Source organism: Akebia trifoliata, unplaced genomic scaffold (genome assembly GCF_017979445.1).
Source record: "Akebia trifoliata isolate Shusen 1 unplaced genomic scaffold, ASM1797944v1 Contig00089, whole genome shotgun sequence".
Classification (NCBI taxonomy): domain Eukaryota; kingdom Viridiplantae; phylum Streptophyta; class Magnoliopsida; order Ranunculales; family Lardizabalaceae; genus Akebia; species Akebia trifoliata.
This window is the reverse complement of record NW_028236841.1, coordinates 398-17541: the sequence shown is the minus strand read 5'-3', so window position 1 is coordinate 17541 and position 17144 is coordinate 398. Positions and strand designations below refer to the sequence as shown.

Sequence of the window (17144 nt, the reverse complement as noted above, 5' to 3'; positions counted from 1 at the left end):
AAAATTCTTAGAGGCATCTAATGATTGTGTTGATCAAAAACAAGCAGCAACCTCAGCAGCCAAGAACGTTATGATAACCACAGAACGGTGGTTGTTGATGGCTTCAATTTCATCAATATTTTGCTTTAATCATCTTCATCATAGTACCCTGAATCAGATCTTACAATCTTTGGAGTCTCGGCCTCCTGAAGATGATTCCCATATGTTGGATGCAAGATCATTTCTGCAATGGAGCGCATAGTTTGCTTTAATCTCACAGTATTGAACTAAATCAATGTGTTTGCCCTTTCTATTAAACAAAGGGGTTATTTTAACTTCAACAAAGTCTTTTCAATAAGGTCCACAAGGTACTATTGTGGTTCTGATTTGGATTTTCTTCACGGCCTCATGCATAGATCATTGTTTTTTGATCCGGTTCATGGTGCTTGAAAATTTGATATTTTGTTTATCTTACTTCATTGGATTCTTTTTATGACGTTGCTCTAACATACACTTTTTTTTTTTTGCAGTAACTTTAATCTTGGCAACTAACAACTTCAATTTTCGTTATCCTCCCAAGATTTGTACACGTCGAAGAACCATGCGACGAAAAACTTGTCCAGCTAGTTGGCCAATCTCTAGCGCAGCTGTTCATCAGTAGTGCTTAGGAGGTGACAACGTCAACTAGCTGACAAACGTCAATTGGCTAGAAAAATCACTTGACGCCGGATTTGTTCAAGCAGAAGAACCATGCGACGAGCTATTTGTCCAACTAGTTGGCCAATCTCTAAAGCAGCTGATCATCAGTAGTGCTTAAGAGTGGACAACGTCAACTAGTTGACAAACGTCAATTGGCTAGAAGAATGACTTGACATAAGATTTGCTCACACAAAATAACCATGCGACGAGTCATTTGTCCAGTTAGTTGGCCAACCTCTAAAACAACTGTTTATCAGTAATGTTTAAGAGTGGATGACGTCAATTGATTGACAAACGTCAACTGGCTAAAACAACCGTGGTACGCAAGCTTTATGATCATAGAAGATCCATGCGACGAACTATTTGTCTAGCTAGTTGGCTAACCTCTAAAACAACTGTTTATCAGCAATGTTTAAGAGTGGATGACGTCAACTGGCTGACAAACGTCAACTGGTTAAAAGAATCACGGTACGCAAGTTTTATGCACGTAGAAGATCCATGCGACGAACTATTTGTCCAGCTAGTTGACTAACCTCTAAAGCAACTGTTTATCAGTAACGCTTAGGAGTGGATGACGTCAACTGGCTGACAAACGTCAACTGGCTAAAAGAATCGCAGTACGCAAGCTTTCTGCACATAGAAGACCCATGCGACGAATTATTTGTCCAGCTAGTTGACTAACTTTCTAAAGCAATTGTTTATCAGTAATGCTTAGAAGTGGATGATGTCAACTGGCTGACAAACGTCAACTGGCTAAAAGAATCGCGGTACGCAAGTTTTATGCACGTAGAAGATCCATGCGACGAACTATTTGTCCAACTAATTGACTAACTTTCTAAAGCAACTGTTTATCAGTAATGCTTAGAAGTGGATGACGTCAACTGGCTGACAAACGTCAACTGGCTAAAAGAATCGCGGTACGCAAGTTTTATGCACGTAGAAGATCCATGCGACGAACTATTTGTCCAACTAGTTAACTAACTTTCTAAAGCAAATGTTTATCAATAATGCTTAGAAGTGGATGACATCAACTGGCTGACAAACGTCAATTGGCTAAAAGAATCATGGTACGCAAGCTTTATGCACATAGAAGATCCATGCGACGAACTATTTGTCCAGTTAGTTGACTAACTTTCTAAAGCAACTGTTTATCAGTAATGCTTAGAAGTGGATGACGTCAACTGGTTGACAAACGTCAACTGGCTAAAAGAATCACGGTACACAAGCTTTATGCATGTAGAAGATCCATGCGACGAACTATTTGTCCAGTTAGTTGACTAACTTTCTAAAGCAACTATTTATCAGTAATGCTTAGAAGTGGATGACGTCAACTGGCTGACAAACGTCAACTGGCTAAAAGAATCATGGTACGCAAGCTTTATGCATGTAGAAGATCCATGCGACGAACTATTTGTCCAGTCAGTTGGCGAAACTCTAGCGCTAGAGCATTATTGAGCATGATGATTTTTTTTTATTGATGTGGTTGAACCTGAAGTAACTTTACAGGCTGCCTACGTACCCAAAAATGGGATCAAACCATAACGTAGTTCAGATGGATGCTCTAAGTTTTGCCTAGACCGCCCTCTGGATTTTCAATCTAGCGAGCTCAATTTTTTTTTTTTTTTTTTGACCGTTCACAGTTTTAACTCATGCGGGTCAGGAGTATCATGTAGTTTAAGCTCGAACGATAATAAGTATTGCTAAACAGTTTAGGCTCGTGCCGAGGAGCATTATCAAACAGTTTAGGCTCGTGCTGGGGAGCATTGTCAAACAGTTTAGGCTCTTGTTGGGGAGCATTGTCAAACAGTTTAGACTCCTGCTGGGGAGCATTGTCAAACAGTTTAGGCTCGTGCTGGGGAGCATTGTCAAACAGTTTAGGCTCGTGCTGGGGAGCATATTCTTTCAAGCATAGTATCTTTTGAGGAATTTACCGTTAATTGGGCCAAACGTAATCCTTCTGGTGTTACAAGAAGATATGCACTATTAGTGTATACTTCTTTCACTACATGAGGCCCATCCCATTTTGGATCAACTTCTTTCCAGAACGGTGTGAGAGGATGATTGGTCGTTGTACCGAGAACTAATCGCAACTTGAAAAGAACGTGGTCGACTTTTTGTACGAGATGGGGCCTTAGATGCCGTGACAGACGGGCTTGGTAACATTCTAGCCGTTGTTGTGCTTCCAATCTTTTTTCGTCCAATGCTTCAAGTTCAGCCAGACGTAACTTAGCATTCTCATCGCAGGTTAAACCTTCTTGAATCGCAATCCTTAAGGAAGGTATCTGTCGTTCCAATGGGAGAACAGCTTCAACTCCATAAACCAATGAGTAAGGTGTGGCCTGTGTGGAGGTGCGGTATGAGGTTCTGTATGCCCATAATGCTTCTCCAATTCGTTCATGCCAATCTTTTTTCGATTTTGAGACAACCTTCTCAAGAAGCTTGCAGAGAGTTTTGTTGAAGGCTTCGGCGAGTCCATTTGCTGCAGCGTTGTACATTGTAGAACATCTCTGCTTAATGTTAAACTTCATGCAGAATTGATCCATCAGCGTATTGCTAAAAGATTTACCATTATCTGTCATGATATATCGTGGAATGCCATAACGGAAGACGATATTACTTTTGATGAAGTCGACTACCGTTTCTTTCTTGACCTCTCGAAGGGGAACTGCTTCTGCCCACTTAGAAAAGTAATCTGTTGCGGCGAGGATATAGAGATGTTGCCTTGAAGATTTTGGGAGTGGTCCAACGACATCAAGTCCCCACCCGTCAAAGGGCCAAGATGCGATTGTAGGATGCAATGGCTCCGGTGGTTGACGAATGTAATCTCCATGAAATTGGCAAGCTTTACACCTCTTTGCATGGTTTAGAGAATCTTTCACCATAGTAGGCCAGTAAAATCCCATCCTCTTCAGACTGTGATGGAGTTTTGGTCCTGACTGATGTGAACCGCACACTCCAGAATGTGCTTCTTCTAAAGCATCTCGGATTTCATCATCTCCGAGACATCTCATTAAGATATCGTCAAAAGAACGACGATATAACTTATCATTAAAATATAAAAATCGAGGTGCCCTACGACGTATTTCGATTTTGTTTTTTAGGTCGTCTGGCAGCTTCCCATGCTGTAGATAGTCGATAAGTGGCTGTCTCCAATCTTTGACTTCAGCTATTTCAACAACGTTTGCTTCGTGAGACTCACAATTTTCATCTATCAAAGGAGGTAATACCCACCGATGGCAGATAGGGATACTCATTGTTTCTCCTTCCGGCATAGCCAAACTTGCAGCAAGACTAGCTAAAGCGTCAGCCTGCTTGTTTTCAGCTCTTGGTATATGCTTAATGATGACGTCTTCGAATTGTCTTACCAATTGTAAAGCATAGTGGTGATAAGGCACTAACTCATGCTTTCGAACGTCATACTCTGTTGAGAGTTGGTTAATGACAAGTTGTGAGTCCCCATACACGTAGAGTTGGTGTAACTTCATCTCTAGCCCGAGTTCTAAACCAATGATCAGAGATTGGTATTCTGCAACATTGTTTGAACATAGCTTCGTCAAGGCAAACGAGAATGGCAATACTTCATTTTGTGGGGTGATAAAAATTACACCTGCCCCCGCTCCATCTCTTCTAGCTGCGCCATCAAAGAACATTCTCCAAGCTGGAAGCACATCAATAGAGAATACTTCTTCGTCAGGCAAGTCGTGAGACAATTCCCATTCAGCTGGAATAGGATGATCAGCAAGAAATCGGCTAACGCCTGCCCTTTTACAGCCTTTTGAGGGATGTAAATAATTTCAAATTCTGATAAGAGAAGGGCCCATTTAGCTAGTCTTCCCGACAAGACTGGCCTTGTCATGATGTACTTGAGTGGATCAGCTCGCGCAGTGAGTCGGATTGTGTGCGACAACATGTAGTGCCGGAGTTTCTTTGTGGCAAAGATGAGCGCTAAACATGTTTTCTCGATGGGTGAATAGTTTACTTCTGCTCCAACAAGAGTTCGACTCAAGTAGTAGAGTGCACCTTCTTTTCCTTCATCATTTTCTTGAGCCAACAATGCTCCTAGTGACATTTCTTGTGCACTAATATAGAGAATCAGTGGCTTTTCAGGAATTGGTGCAGAAAGAACAGGAGGCTTGAGAAGATACTCCTTGATGCTTTTCAGAGCATTCTCACAAGCTTCATCCCATTCAAATGATGTATCTTTCTTCATCAATCGACTGAAGGGATGACAACGCCCAGCTAAGTTTGAGATGAACCTACGAATGTAGGCAAGTCGACCTTGTAAACTTTTGAGTTCATGAATGTTCTTTGGTGCCGGCATTTTTGAATGGCTTCAATTTTATTTCGGTCGATTTCAATACCACGATGCCGAACCACGAATCCCAAAAATTTGCCCGAGGTAACTCCAAAAGCACATTTTAATGGATTCATCTTGAGCTGGTACCGTCGTAATCTGTCGAAGGTATCACGTAGATGTTGTAAATGATCTTCTCTTTTCTTGGACTTTACTACTAGGTCGTCAACGTAACATTCGACTTTGTCATGTAGCATGTCATCAAAGATTTTCTGCATAGCTCGCTGGTAAGTGGCACCAGCATTTTTAAGTCCAAAAGGCATAACTTTATAACAATATATACCTTTTGGGGTACGGAAGGCTGTAAGCTCTTCGTCTTTTGGCGACATTCGAATTTGATTGTAACCAGAAGATCCATCCATGAAAGACAAAGCTTCATGTCCTGTGGTTGCATCAACCATAAGTTCTATGATTGGGAGCGGAAAATCGTCTTTTGGACATGCATTATTCAAGTCGCGAAAATCGACACATACTCGAATTTGTCCATTCTTCTTTCTTACCGGAACTATGTTAGAAATCCAGGTTGGATACTTTACTTCTCGGATGAAGCTAGCTTCTATCAACTTGTTGACCTCTGTCTCAATCTGTGGTATCAACTCTGGCCAAAACGACGTTGTGCCTGTTTTATTGGACGAACTCCGTGTTTAACTGAGAGCTGATGAACAGCGATCTTCGGGTCAAGTCCTGGCATTTCTTTGTAAGTCCAAGCAAATACATCTCGGTACTCTTGTAGCAACTTGAGGTACTCGACTTCTTCATGCTGGTTTAGAAGAGTGCTAACGAACGTAGGTCGCGGCTCTTCAATTGTCCCTAGATTTATTTCTTTTAAGTCATCTACAGTGGCTTGCCCGCCTTCTTCAAAGACAGGTGGAGCATTTTCGAGTTCTTCATCTGACGACGTAGAATCTTCTTCAGGGAATTCCTCGATGGTAATATGATTTACCGAAACGACATCTTCAGAATTGTCTGTTTCAACAGTTGAAGTTCTGTTGTGCTCGTTTGGTTTGTGAGGATGATGGTGCGTCGTTTCACAACCAATGCATCTGATATCGAGACTTCTAAAGTCGTTTGTCGTTTCATGCGAGATGGAATAGTGCTATGCAAGCCACTACTATCTTTATGCTCCACATGTTTATTCATTGGCTTAGGTCGACGTCGCGATTCTTTTCGTATTTTTACCCCAACATTCTGACCAAGTCTAGATATAGCAGACGCACGAGGTTTATGAATCTGTACATCATGATGATCATCTAAAGCACCTAATCGGTCAAATACCGACGTGGTCGAGATGTGGCCACCAATTCGATCAAAGACCGATGTTCGTGGAACTGGTTTTTCTTCAGACTCATCAATGATTTCTACTGTAGTATGTTGCGAAGCAGCCGTCTTCATCTTAGAAATTTTGATTGGAGCTTCTGACGTATACCCTAGCCCCGCTCGTGTGAATGAAACCTTTTCTCCAGCTCGAACGAGTTTGACTTGTGTTGAAGTTAAACCATGAATTTGATCAGTTGGTAGTAGTTCACCCAATCGTACGGGTTCACCTTTTCCGTAACCAGCAATTTCGAATAACTTTGAAGTTTTAGGACCGAACCAACTTTTGGACTCTACTTTTGCGAGGTTGTCTTTATGGTTCTTCACAATTGATGTAGTTGGGACAACGTTTTCCACGGGTGTCCTTACTATGTAAGATTTTTGGAGAGGTGTAACCGGGAATGTCAACTCTTCTTTCAACGTCTCCAATTCGATTTTAGAGACAGGAAGTTTAGTCTTTGAAGAAATCTCTTCGAAAGGTGATTGTCCCGGCTTTCGTCTCGATTGTGGCACGTAACGAAGCATTGGGGTTGGCGATACAACTGTGGATGACGCGTCCACCATTGATTGGCCCACTTTCATCTGTCGAGTTTCTGGTTCTTGCTTCTTACTTCGTTCTTTTTGAAGCGGAGGACCGGGAGAAATCTTATCGGCGTCATTCATAGCATACTTTCCTTTGTCAGGTTTTTGCTTACTCGAAGGAGGTACCGAAACTGGAAGTGCTTCTTGAATGACATCCCTTCAAAATAGAATTTTGCATCTGCAAAATACGTTTCTGCCTTGTCAAACGGTTGATCTTCGGCTATTACACGTTTCTGCACACCATCTTGGTAATACTTGAAGCATTGATGTAATGTGGATGGTACTACTCCAGTTTCATGTAACCATGGTCGGCCGAGAAGCAAGTGATATGATGTTTTACAATCAATCACGTGGAAGAGCGCTGTGGACTCCAACTCTGCGATAGAAAGCTTGACTCTTATCATGCCAATAGCTCTTTGACCTCCTAAGTTGAAACCTTGAATCATCAACTTACTGCGAGCAAGTTGATCCGATGAGATGCCAACTTGTTTCATAGTACGAATTGGCATGATGTTGACCGCAGAACCACAATCCAGGAGGATTCTTTGAATTTTAGTTTCCCTCACATAACCTGTAACATAAAGAGGCCTATTATGAGGTCGAGACCCTAATTGGAGATCCTCGTCAGTAAAGGTGATTGTGGCCATACACATACTGTCTTGTTGTGGATTTACGTCAGGTTGAACTTCCTGTTTTGAATTGGTCGAGCTTTGCTTTGAAGTAAGCTGAACTTTTTGGAATTCACTGGACAAATCCAAGTCGACTTGCGAATCTTCTATTTCCGAAGTGCTATTGTCTTTCTCAAGTCTTTGATCTCCATTACTGGAAGCAGTAGGATGTTCTTCGGACCTATCACCGACATCATCTTCTAGCACTTATGCTTCTACTTGATGACATGAAACCGTGCAGACTTCCTTTAAAAGCTTCTTGGGTAAGAATTCTAGAAGTGTGACTGGCACACGAGGAGGTTGCTGAAGGATGTCTTCGGGATCTGCAGGTGGAACTCGGAAAGCCTTCTTCTTTGTTGCTTTCTTTCGTTTCTTTGACCCTGTACTTAGTTTTGACTTTCTTCTATTTCTCTTTGGCTTTGGAGTAGAAAGAGTTGGCATGTATGTAGGACGTCTTTTTCGACAAGTGACAACCGTCCACCCTTCGTCGTCAACTGAAGTAGACTGTGAGATACTCGACTTTGATTTGAAGCCGAATGAGATTGTGGTCCTTGTTGAAGTGAGGTAGGAAATGTGATGATTTTTCTTTGATATGGCCTTGCCCCCAGCGTGGGATGGGCCTTTTCAACATCGGAATGTACGGATATGAGTTGTGATGGTTTGAAGTAAAATTTGGTGATTTGAGGAGATGGAATCTGCGTAGCATACTGACTTGTCAAGAGTATTGGATCAAAAGATCCAAAAGTGACAGAGGTCATGTTGGAAGTAGCAACATTTTCGGCACAGTCAAGTTCAATTTTCCCTTGACGTGCCAAATCCATGATTTTCTCCTTGAAGACGAAACATTTTTCAATTGGGTGACTAATCACCCTATGATAACGACAATACCTCGGATCATTGTTGCGACCTGCTTCTTCAGGTCGTTTGGATATTGGAAGTTCGATGAGCTTTAACTTCAGTAGCTCTTCGAACATGCCCAAGACATCAGCATCAGGAAAAGGGTACTCTTTTGCCTCAAGCTCTTTGAGAGTTTTCCAAGCTTTTCCTTTTTCTTGTGTTGAATCAGCTCGTGGCTGATCTTCTCTTCTTTTACCTGTGATCTTAACAGGTTTGCTGGTAGTGGTAGACAAGACTTCTTTGGTTTTGAAGGACTTGCCATCCTTCTTTTCTTGCCTTCGAGGCTCGCTTGGTCGTGGAGTCTGATGCACAGCTATACTCTGCTCCATGTCGTGGGCTCGAGTAGCTAGCTCTTCGAAAGTATGTGGCTTGATTCCTTTAAGATGTAAAGGAGTTGCCAGTGCATCCCTTGAACACACATCTCGATCGCAGAAGATTGGGAGAGTCGATCCATACAGTTGAGGAAAAGATTTCTCCATCGTTCTATGTACTCAATGACTGGTTCATCCTTCCTTTGTTGACGGCAGCAGCTCCACCATACTTACTGTTCTTCTAGTGCTGTAGAAGCGGCCGAGAAACACTCTTTCAAGTTGATCCCAACTGTCTATTGAGTTGGGTTCCAAGTCAGTGTACCAATCAAACGCATTGCCGCGGAGGGAGCGAACAATTGTTTCACCATGAAGTCTCCGAATGTACCGGCGTTGTTGCAAGTTTCGATGAAGTGGGCAATATGTTGCTTTGGATTGCCTTTTCCTTCGAACTGTTGGAATTTTGGTGGTTGATATCCCGCTGGAAGACGCATTTGTTCGATGTTGAGTGTAAGGTTTGGAGTAAACCAATGAGGACTGTGGCATGCCCCCATACTGAGCACGAATGGTGTCAGTAATCATTGCTTGCAGTTGTTGAACGGAAAGCGAAGCAACAGAGCCTTGTGGTGGATCTCGAGTAGCTTTTCGTGAACCAGAATAGTCTGCTCGTTGTTCCTCTTCGTGCGGAGCCATGTATGCTTCAGGGGTGAATCCTGGAGGATGTGAGGGTCCAGCACTCGACTCATTCTCTTTGTCTTTCTGTTCCAAACGGCTGGCGAGAGTTGCAATTTGATATCTTTTTCTTCCATTGCTTTTGTTAACTTGTTGATGGTGTCTGCCATCTGAGCAACTTGTTCTTCCATCGTTAGTGCGCCAGCTGTCATTACTGCTCTGATGGATGTGTGAGTTTGTGACGGAGAAGTGATCGATAAAGATCTAGATGATCCCTCGCTTGACTTCGAATCAGATCCAGAATCTGACAAGTCGTCTTCTACCATGTCCGCCCATGATTCTTTCGTGGTAAGTGCCGTTTTCGTGGCACGTTTCTTGGAGTGATGCTGGAGAGGCTCCATTAGCTTGATTCCACCAGTTTTTGTCTTTGTTCGTGTCACATGATGATCGCGACTAGTAACTTGATCAGATTCAAGATTGGAAGAAAGGGTTTTCTTACCTTTCTCAGTAGTGGCAGATGCGATAGCGTTAACGTTGCGAGATGCCATCGATGCTTTAGGTGATGTTCTTGCAGTTGACTGAAAGATGAGAGGTTGAGATCGTCCCACCGGGCGTGCCAGAAATTTGTCGACAATAAATTTCAACGGATCTACCTCGAGATTCGTGAAATAAGATCGCAAATGATTTTATTGATTTTTGATGAAAAGTGGATACAGATCTCAGTGTTTCCTCTGATTAACAGTCAAATACAAAGATGTGATTGTATGTAGCTTTTCTTCTCTCCGTGCTTCGCGCTTTATCGGCTGAGAAGGTTGCTTGGGCGGTGGCTTTGTTTTGTGCTTGATCTTCTGTAGAGGCTTCTGTAGATCTTCTTCTCTCCGGGCTTCGCGCTTTATCGGTTGAGAAGGTTTTCTTGGCTTCCGGAGAAGGGCTTTATGCTTGATCTTCTCTTTAGTCGGAGTCCGGATCTCTGAAGAACCTTGCTTTGTCTCTGGAGGAGGGCTTGAGAGCTTCTTCTTCTCTAGAGGGAGAGCTTCTGTCTTCTGAGAGAAAGTGATCCCGATCCCCTCTCAATGAGAGAGGCTCTTGTATTTATAGACTTAAGGTAATTTACTTTCCAATTATACCCCAACTAAAGAGGTTTAATTGATTTGTTTAAAAGGCTAAATTTGTCCAAATCCTATTTTAAGGATTCTATGGATCATTATTGGGCCAAATTTATTTATTTGGGTATAAGGCCTAATATTTCAATGTGTGGATCACTTGTATTTACTGGATCATGGGCTTTATCTGCGAAAGTCCAAACCCAAGCTTGTAGGAGGCACATTTCCAATTAATGGACTCAATTTGGATAGGAGGCCCATTAATAAATTTATGAATTTTTATTTATAAAATTTGTAAAGGCCTCCTCAAAATTTTGGTGCCTACAGAGTGAACCACAGATCTAATAATATGTTTCGAATATCTCTGACCATCAGGTGCAGATCACATCATGAGATTGAATAATTGATTTGGGTGGTTTCAGTTTCAAGGAGAAACCAATAGAATATAGAGGTTAGGATTGTTAAGTTAGCTGCATGATCTTTTTTGCCTTTAATCCATCCAAGAGTTTTGTGATTGGTTGATTGATTGTGTGATCAAGGGTGTGAATTTTTATATCGATCACATTTTGTGATTAACGATGCATCGGACTGTCAGGATTTTTCAAATTGGTTCAATTTTGGGATATGGTTCATTCAATAAGCTGCATTACATCTACCATTTGAATGGTCAAGATTCATTGCTTCCCATATGGTTGATCCAAAAATGTGAGATCACACTTCTAATAGTTAATCACCTCAGCTCCTTCATGGAAGATGAATAGATTCCCAACTCCAAGTTGTAAAGAAAATCCAAAATTTAATTAAAATAAAAAAAGAAATTCGACCCATAACATCTATGTTTGCTTTAAGATGGAGTTCAATGTATACATATGCCTATTTTAAGATGCTTATCTGTTGATTTTGTTGTGAATTTGGAGATATCTATTTAATACGATTATGAAGAAAATAGAAAACAAACCAAAGAACATCAAAATTCATGTAATTTTACAACAATGCTTATGTCAATAGGCAGATCCAAACTTCTTCACTAAGAAAACAAGAGGAGAGCAATACAAGAAAAAAGCACCTAAGGTTTTAATTCCAAACACAAGACACCCAATCTCTCAAAATCTAGAAAAAGAAAATCCTAATCTTTAAAATGTCCTAAACATTGTTGTTTATAATGTTCCAAAAGAAGAACTTATCCTTACCATTGAATAAGAAACACAAGAAAAAGATTTATGGTTATGCGCATCCAAAGGTAAATGATCTAAGATTTATGGTTATGCACATCCACGCCATAAATGTCCCCCAAGATGTACATTTCAATATTACTTGTAAACGATAATAATGATACGTTATCTAGCCCATACACGTGTCCAAGTCGATTAAATAGTACCTTGAGTGAGCTAGTAAATCCAATCCTGCCTAGCAGTAGGGTAGACCAAGGTAGTAATGTCTAACTTGACGGATAGGGCATAGTAACACGAATGGAAATCTGGTCTACTTGGTAGGGTAGACCTGATTCGAAGATTTGCATAATTTTGGGATATGTCGTATTGAAACCTAAAATCTTAAAAGAGATCTCTGAAAGATCTTGAAAGAAATCTTAGGAATTCATATTCTGTTTAAGATCCTTAGAATCAAGGGATTCACCGTAATCAAATTATGATTAAAAGAGAAACCTTAATTTGAAGGAAGGATGTATAAATAAAAGAATCAATAAAGGAAAATGGATTCGAACTTTCTATTTCTAGACTATTATTTTCTTTGTAACTATAACTTGAATATCGGAGAATTATTAGCAGGAACCACACCCTCAGTTCAATAGAGAAGAGTCGATCGAGGCATCACTAGATTCTATCTCTACATTTACTCCAGCATGACTCTTAACTATTTCATCTGATCATTTAATTTGGTAGTAATAATTATAACGAATAGAAAAGAATTTGTCTTAGATCATGTATCAACAGTCATCTATGAAAGAAGATTTCATCGGAGCAATTATTTATTCGAGAAAGGTGAAACACCTACGCATCAATCAGTGCGTCCCAGCTAATCAGCTATGATCTCCAATGTGTGGAATCTATGGATGAATAATAGCCAATGATGTGAGGCCATCATGATTTCATAACGATTGGATGGATACCAAAAGATCAAACGGTGGTGATTCATCAAGAAAAAACAAATAAAACGGTGGTTGTCCAAGTAGCCAGGCCCCATCAGGCTTTGATGGACTGTAGAGGCACCATCTCGTTATCCTTCCACTGTCATGAGCGGGAAGTGCTCGCTGCTCTGTGAAACCAGCCTCACGCGGTGTCCTCCACTCTAAGAGCCATTTGACTCAAGCCTTCGCAAGAATCAACTAACTCAACTCACAACTTAGAACGGGCGAGTCAGAAATTGCCTCAAACCAATCCTAACCATTCAGGGACCAACCAACGTTCAACCACCTTAATGCCCCCCACTCGGGTTACAAGCGAACGCAACCTCGCTCGGCAATGTGAATTACCAGGAACGCACATTATAAAGATCTAATAACTTTTGCTTTTCGCCGATGTGGGACTAAATATACTGTTTTGAAAGGAGAAATTAAAAACCTTGATGTACAAGAGAAGTTTTGCTGTGTTGTTGGACTTCATACCTTTTATGATTTGTTAAGTTAGCACTTAGATCTTTTTGCCTTCAACCCATCAAAGAGTTATGTGATTGGTTGATTGTGTGATCAAGGGACTGAACTTTTATTTCCATCCCATTTTTTCTATTAACGATGCATCAGACAGGATTTTCAAATTGGTCCAGTTTTGGGGTATGGTTCATCCAATAAGCTGCATCACATCTACCATGTGAATGGTCAAGATTCATTGCTTCCCATACATTTGATCCGTAAAGAAAATACAAATTTTAATTTTAAAAAAATTGTCCCATAACATCTAGGTTCGCTTTTATGTTTGAATTCATCGAAATCTTGTTTGATTTACACTATATCTTAGGCTTCACCACCATCTCATGAAATAAGCAAAGATGACTCTGCCGATATTTTTTTAAATCTTGACAGAATCACTAAAACACAGTCAAGTCAATCGGAATTTTGGTTTGTTTAATTAAAATATTTATTATTTAAGTAAATGTGTCGTGGTTGAACGATAGATCGTTGCTATTGCATTTTATTTTATTTTATTTTAGGGTACATAGTACAATTCATCAAGAAATCATGTGTTAAACTTCACATGAAATGTCATAAATACTACAGAAGAACTGGCAGTGGTGGTCTAGCTTAATTAAGATTCAATACTGACACACAACATGAGGTGGAAAAATTCACACATTCACGAAATTATGCAGTCCCCTCGAAAGATTTCAGCTTACGATCACGCCACAACATATGAATTGCATGACTATGAAGAAACTATGTGGAGAATTTCACCCCTTCATCGTCAGTGGAGGTCCCTTTGAAGATTGCAACCTTCCCCTTGTGTTCTAGTAATTTCAGAGCTCGCATCAGCACCGTGCGGTCCATCCCGTGAAGTTCTGGTGACAAATAGTAGAAGTCAGTTTCTCAAAGCAGAGGAATTTAACAATAGAACGTATAGGACTGTGAAGAACCCACTTTGTGGGGGAATCAATGTTCATAAATTTGTCAGGTTTATAGGAACTCATTCAATCTGACCTGTTTAGGGTCTGAACCAAGAGCACAATGAGAGAAGGTGGAGTAGAAGGGGTTCGACACTAAAACTTGGATTACACAAATGTTTACATTTAAATTGAATATATCAGAAAGGTCATTTTGATTAAAAACCAAAAATCAAACCTTTAATCAATATCAGGGGAAAAGTTCATCGATGCTCCTAGAGAGCGTTGGATACCTTGTATTTTATAGTTGAAAATAAGCACAGAGAAATTGAGCTTACCTGTTCCCCGGGATTCAACACCCAAACGTATTTCCTCCACTGTCATTACACCATCTTCCAATCCATTATCTTTCACCTAATCACATACCCAAGAAAAATCAGACACAAACAATTTCGATGGGCATGTCGTTTTGAATTAAAATTACACTGAACTCACAAAGCGTAAAATACAATCAGCCCAATCTTGTATTCGAAGCCAGAGAATGAGACATTTCTTGTGTCCTTTATCTAACCATTCTGCACGCCCTGTGAAAAAAAATGTGAAACTTAAGAGACCGTTATAAACTCAATCATTTTAGCAAACAACCATGTTAGAAAGAGTTCTGAAGTCAGCACACAACATCTAACCTTCTGAGACCAAGGCTGACAGGAATGTCTCTCTAGCTTCATGACTCAGAGATCCTGGATATAACTATTAAAATATTAACGTGTATAATGTGAAATAAGTAAGATATATGATGCCCCAAGGAGGGGGGAGGGGTTGTTGGGTTGACTTACTTTCAATCACTGGATTAGTAAAAAGAGGGAACTCCTCTTCCAATCCAATCAAAAATATCTTCTGAGTTCTACAATAATCAACTATCAGTTCCTTCCAAAGTTGCACCTGCTTCTCCCGCGTGTCCCTTACAGGCTGCAAACTAAAGAGTGGACCATGACGAAAATCCTTGTTAGCAAGAACCATGAGTTTTTTGTAGCCAAATAAAGAGTTTTCTGTACAATACATTCATATCTTTCCAAGGGAAAGAAAAAATACTTTGGCCCAACAGAGGTAATCTTCATCGGTTGATTCCCTTCGAACCATTTCATTCCTAAGCTAGATTTTGTGAATGGTTCAAGTTGGATACTCCATTTTGTATACTAAAGGTTGATGATAGTTCATCATGTCAGAATCATGAATGGGATACAAGGGGCCTCTAGCTCACAAAATTACATAGGGTTAAATACATCGCAATTTATTTGAACTCAGCCAATGCCATTAGTTATCTGTCTTCTTTTTTCCTTGTGGTCTTACTCTTGGACTCTGAGAAAATGCATTAGGGACATCAACATGCTCATTCTAGATTTAGCTGATATGGGACCAAGAAATATTTAGCATAAATTTAAATGTCATGCAGACTACCTTGCCTCTTGTAATATGACGGAGGGACGACAATGTTACCCTCCTAAAATTTTTTGGTTTTTGATAGGTGTTACCCTCCTGATTTCCCTTTCACCATCTCATGTGGTATATCCAGAATGATGTCAAGATATCGTGTACATAAGGTTGTAACTTCACTTATTAATAGTATAAATAAATGCATGCGTGCATGCGTGTGTGTGAGGGAGATTAAATCTTAAATGCCAACTTTACGATTCAAACAATTACACGGTAATAATTATCAATCCATAGACTGTTAAAATCCTTCCAGCAAAAGCTATGCCACAAAATATAAAATCCATCAATAGAAAGAGAGCAAGAGAGCATGGATTAGTTTTAAAATAAGGAAAATTATTTAATGAACACAGATGAGGGGATTTCTTTCTAAACAACCCTAACCACAGTGACTTGACAGTGGTAGACTTTTTCTGCCGTAATCCCCCCTCACCTCCCCCCAACCCCCTTTTTCAATTGGTGAGATCGATGATCCCAATTATCAAGATCAACAATTGAAGTCATTTAGATCAACCTTCTACAACCGTCGAGATTGACCTTTATAAATTGTCAATCTCAAATTTGAACATGAATAATTGAGATCAACAATTAAAATTTTTGTGATTAATGATTTGAATAGTCAATTTCAACGATTTGAGTTCGTCGTTTTATCAGGACAAGGGCCGAGGAGGGGGCATTAAGAAAGAAAGTTTTAGTAATTAGGTTGTTAAGATACTGCCTCAAAACTCATGGTGCATTTAGAAATACGTCCCCAACACAGGAACTATTAAGTAATTTTCCCATAAAAAAATAAAAAATAAACTGATCAGGAAGTTACGTAAAATAGGGTGGATAGTTAAAGAAGTGAGGCAGCTTGAAATCTCCCAGTTTCTGCATCTCTCTTTTTCCGCTACTTTCACCTGCATACAAGACCTTCTTATTTCACAACTTAATTTAAGAACAAAAAAACAAAAAACAAAAAATCATTCCAAAATGATTATGCCAAAAATCATGCTTAAAGAAATCATTCGGAAAGTAGTATCACCAAACAAATAAAGTTAAATCTAATCAAAAATCCATTTTAATCATCAGATTTATGTGGATGGCATGTTTGGTAATGTTTTTGTAAAAATGTTTCTAGTTATATATATGACCATTTTATGAGAAATGTTGCGGGCCAACTTGGTTTTAATGAGTTCAATTCTTCAAATTATATTCGAAGTAAGAAAAATCTAAAGTCTACAAGAATATTAGCAGAAAGTTCGGTTTCTATATGTTGGAACCTAGGGAGGAAAGATTCAAAGTAAAACATAGTTGTTGAACTGCAATACCACAATAAGTAATCAACTTATGGATAGATTTAAATCCGGGATTTAAAAATTCAACCACATGAAAGGATTTAACAACGAAGGAGAAAAATAGGAAAAATTCCTGGGCTAACAAACATTCTTCATGAAACCAACAAAAGGGTAGTACGCAATGCAATTTCAACTCTGATGTTCAAACCTACCCATTTACATAGCATACACAGAAAAACTTCAATTGT

At 39.9% G+C, this 17144-nt stretch overlaps 2 protein-coding genes and 1 non-coding gene across 4 annotated transcripts; all 3 read right to left on the bottom strand.

Moving 5' to 3' along the window:
* Positions 1 to 125: 125 nt before the first annotated feature.
* On the bottom strand, positions 126 to 5433 carry LOC147382009 (uncharacterized). Its single transcript, XM_086429690.1, has 5 exons — positions 5316 to 5433; positions 3840 to 4099; positions 3172 to 3719; positions 2753 to 3042; positions 126 to 223 (listed from the first exon to the last, which is right to left on the bottom strand). Exons 1-5 carry the CDS (start codon positions 5431 to 5433, stop codon positions 126 to 128), a joined length of 1314 nt encoding a protein of 437 aa, XP_086285816.1.
* A 7314-nt stretch (positions 5434 to 12747) lies between these two features.
* LOC147382008 (signal recognition particle RNA) lies at positions 12748 to 13055 on the bottom strand. Its single transcript, XR_015174214.1, has one exon.
* A 700-nt stretch (positions 13056 to 13755) lies between these two features.
* Positions 13756 to 16565, bottom strand: LOC147382007 (vacuolar protein sorting-associated protein 25). 2 transcript variants are annotated; one of them, XM_086429692.1, is made up of 6 exons: positions 16437 to 16565; positions 14965 to 15104; positions 14815 to 14868; positions 14624 to 14712; positions 14467 to 14542; positions 13756 to 14086 (listed from the first exon to the last, which is right to left on the bottom strand). In XM_086429692.1, exons 1-6 carry the CDS (start codon positions 16493 to 16495, stop codon positions 13965 to 13967), a joined length of 540 nt encoding a protein of 179 aa, XP_086285818.1. In that variant the 5' UTR covers positions 16496 to 16565; the 3' UTR covers positions 13756 to 13964. The 2 variants fall into 2 exon arrangements, with proteins under 2 accessions (XP_086285818.1, XP_086285817.1); XM_086429691.1 differs by lacking the exon at positions 16437 to 16565 and having other exon boundaries at positions 14965 to 15941.
* Positions 16566 to 17144: the final 579 nt, after the last annotated feature.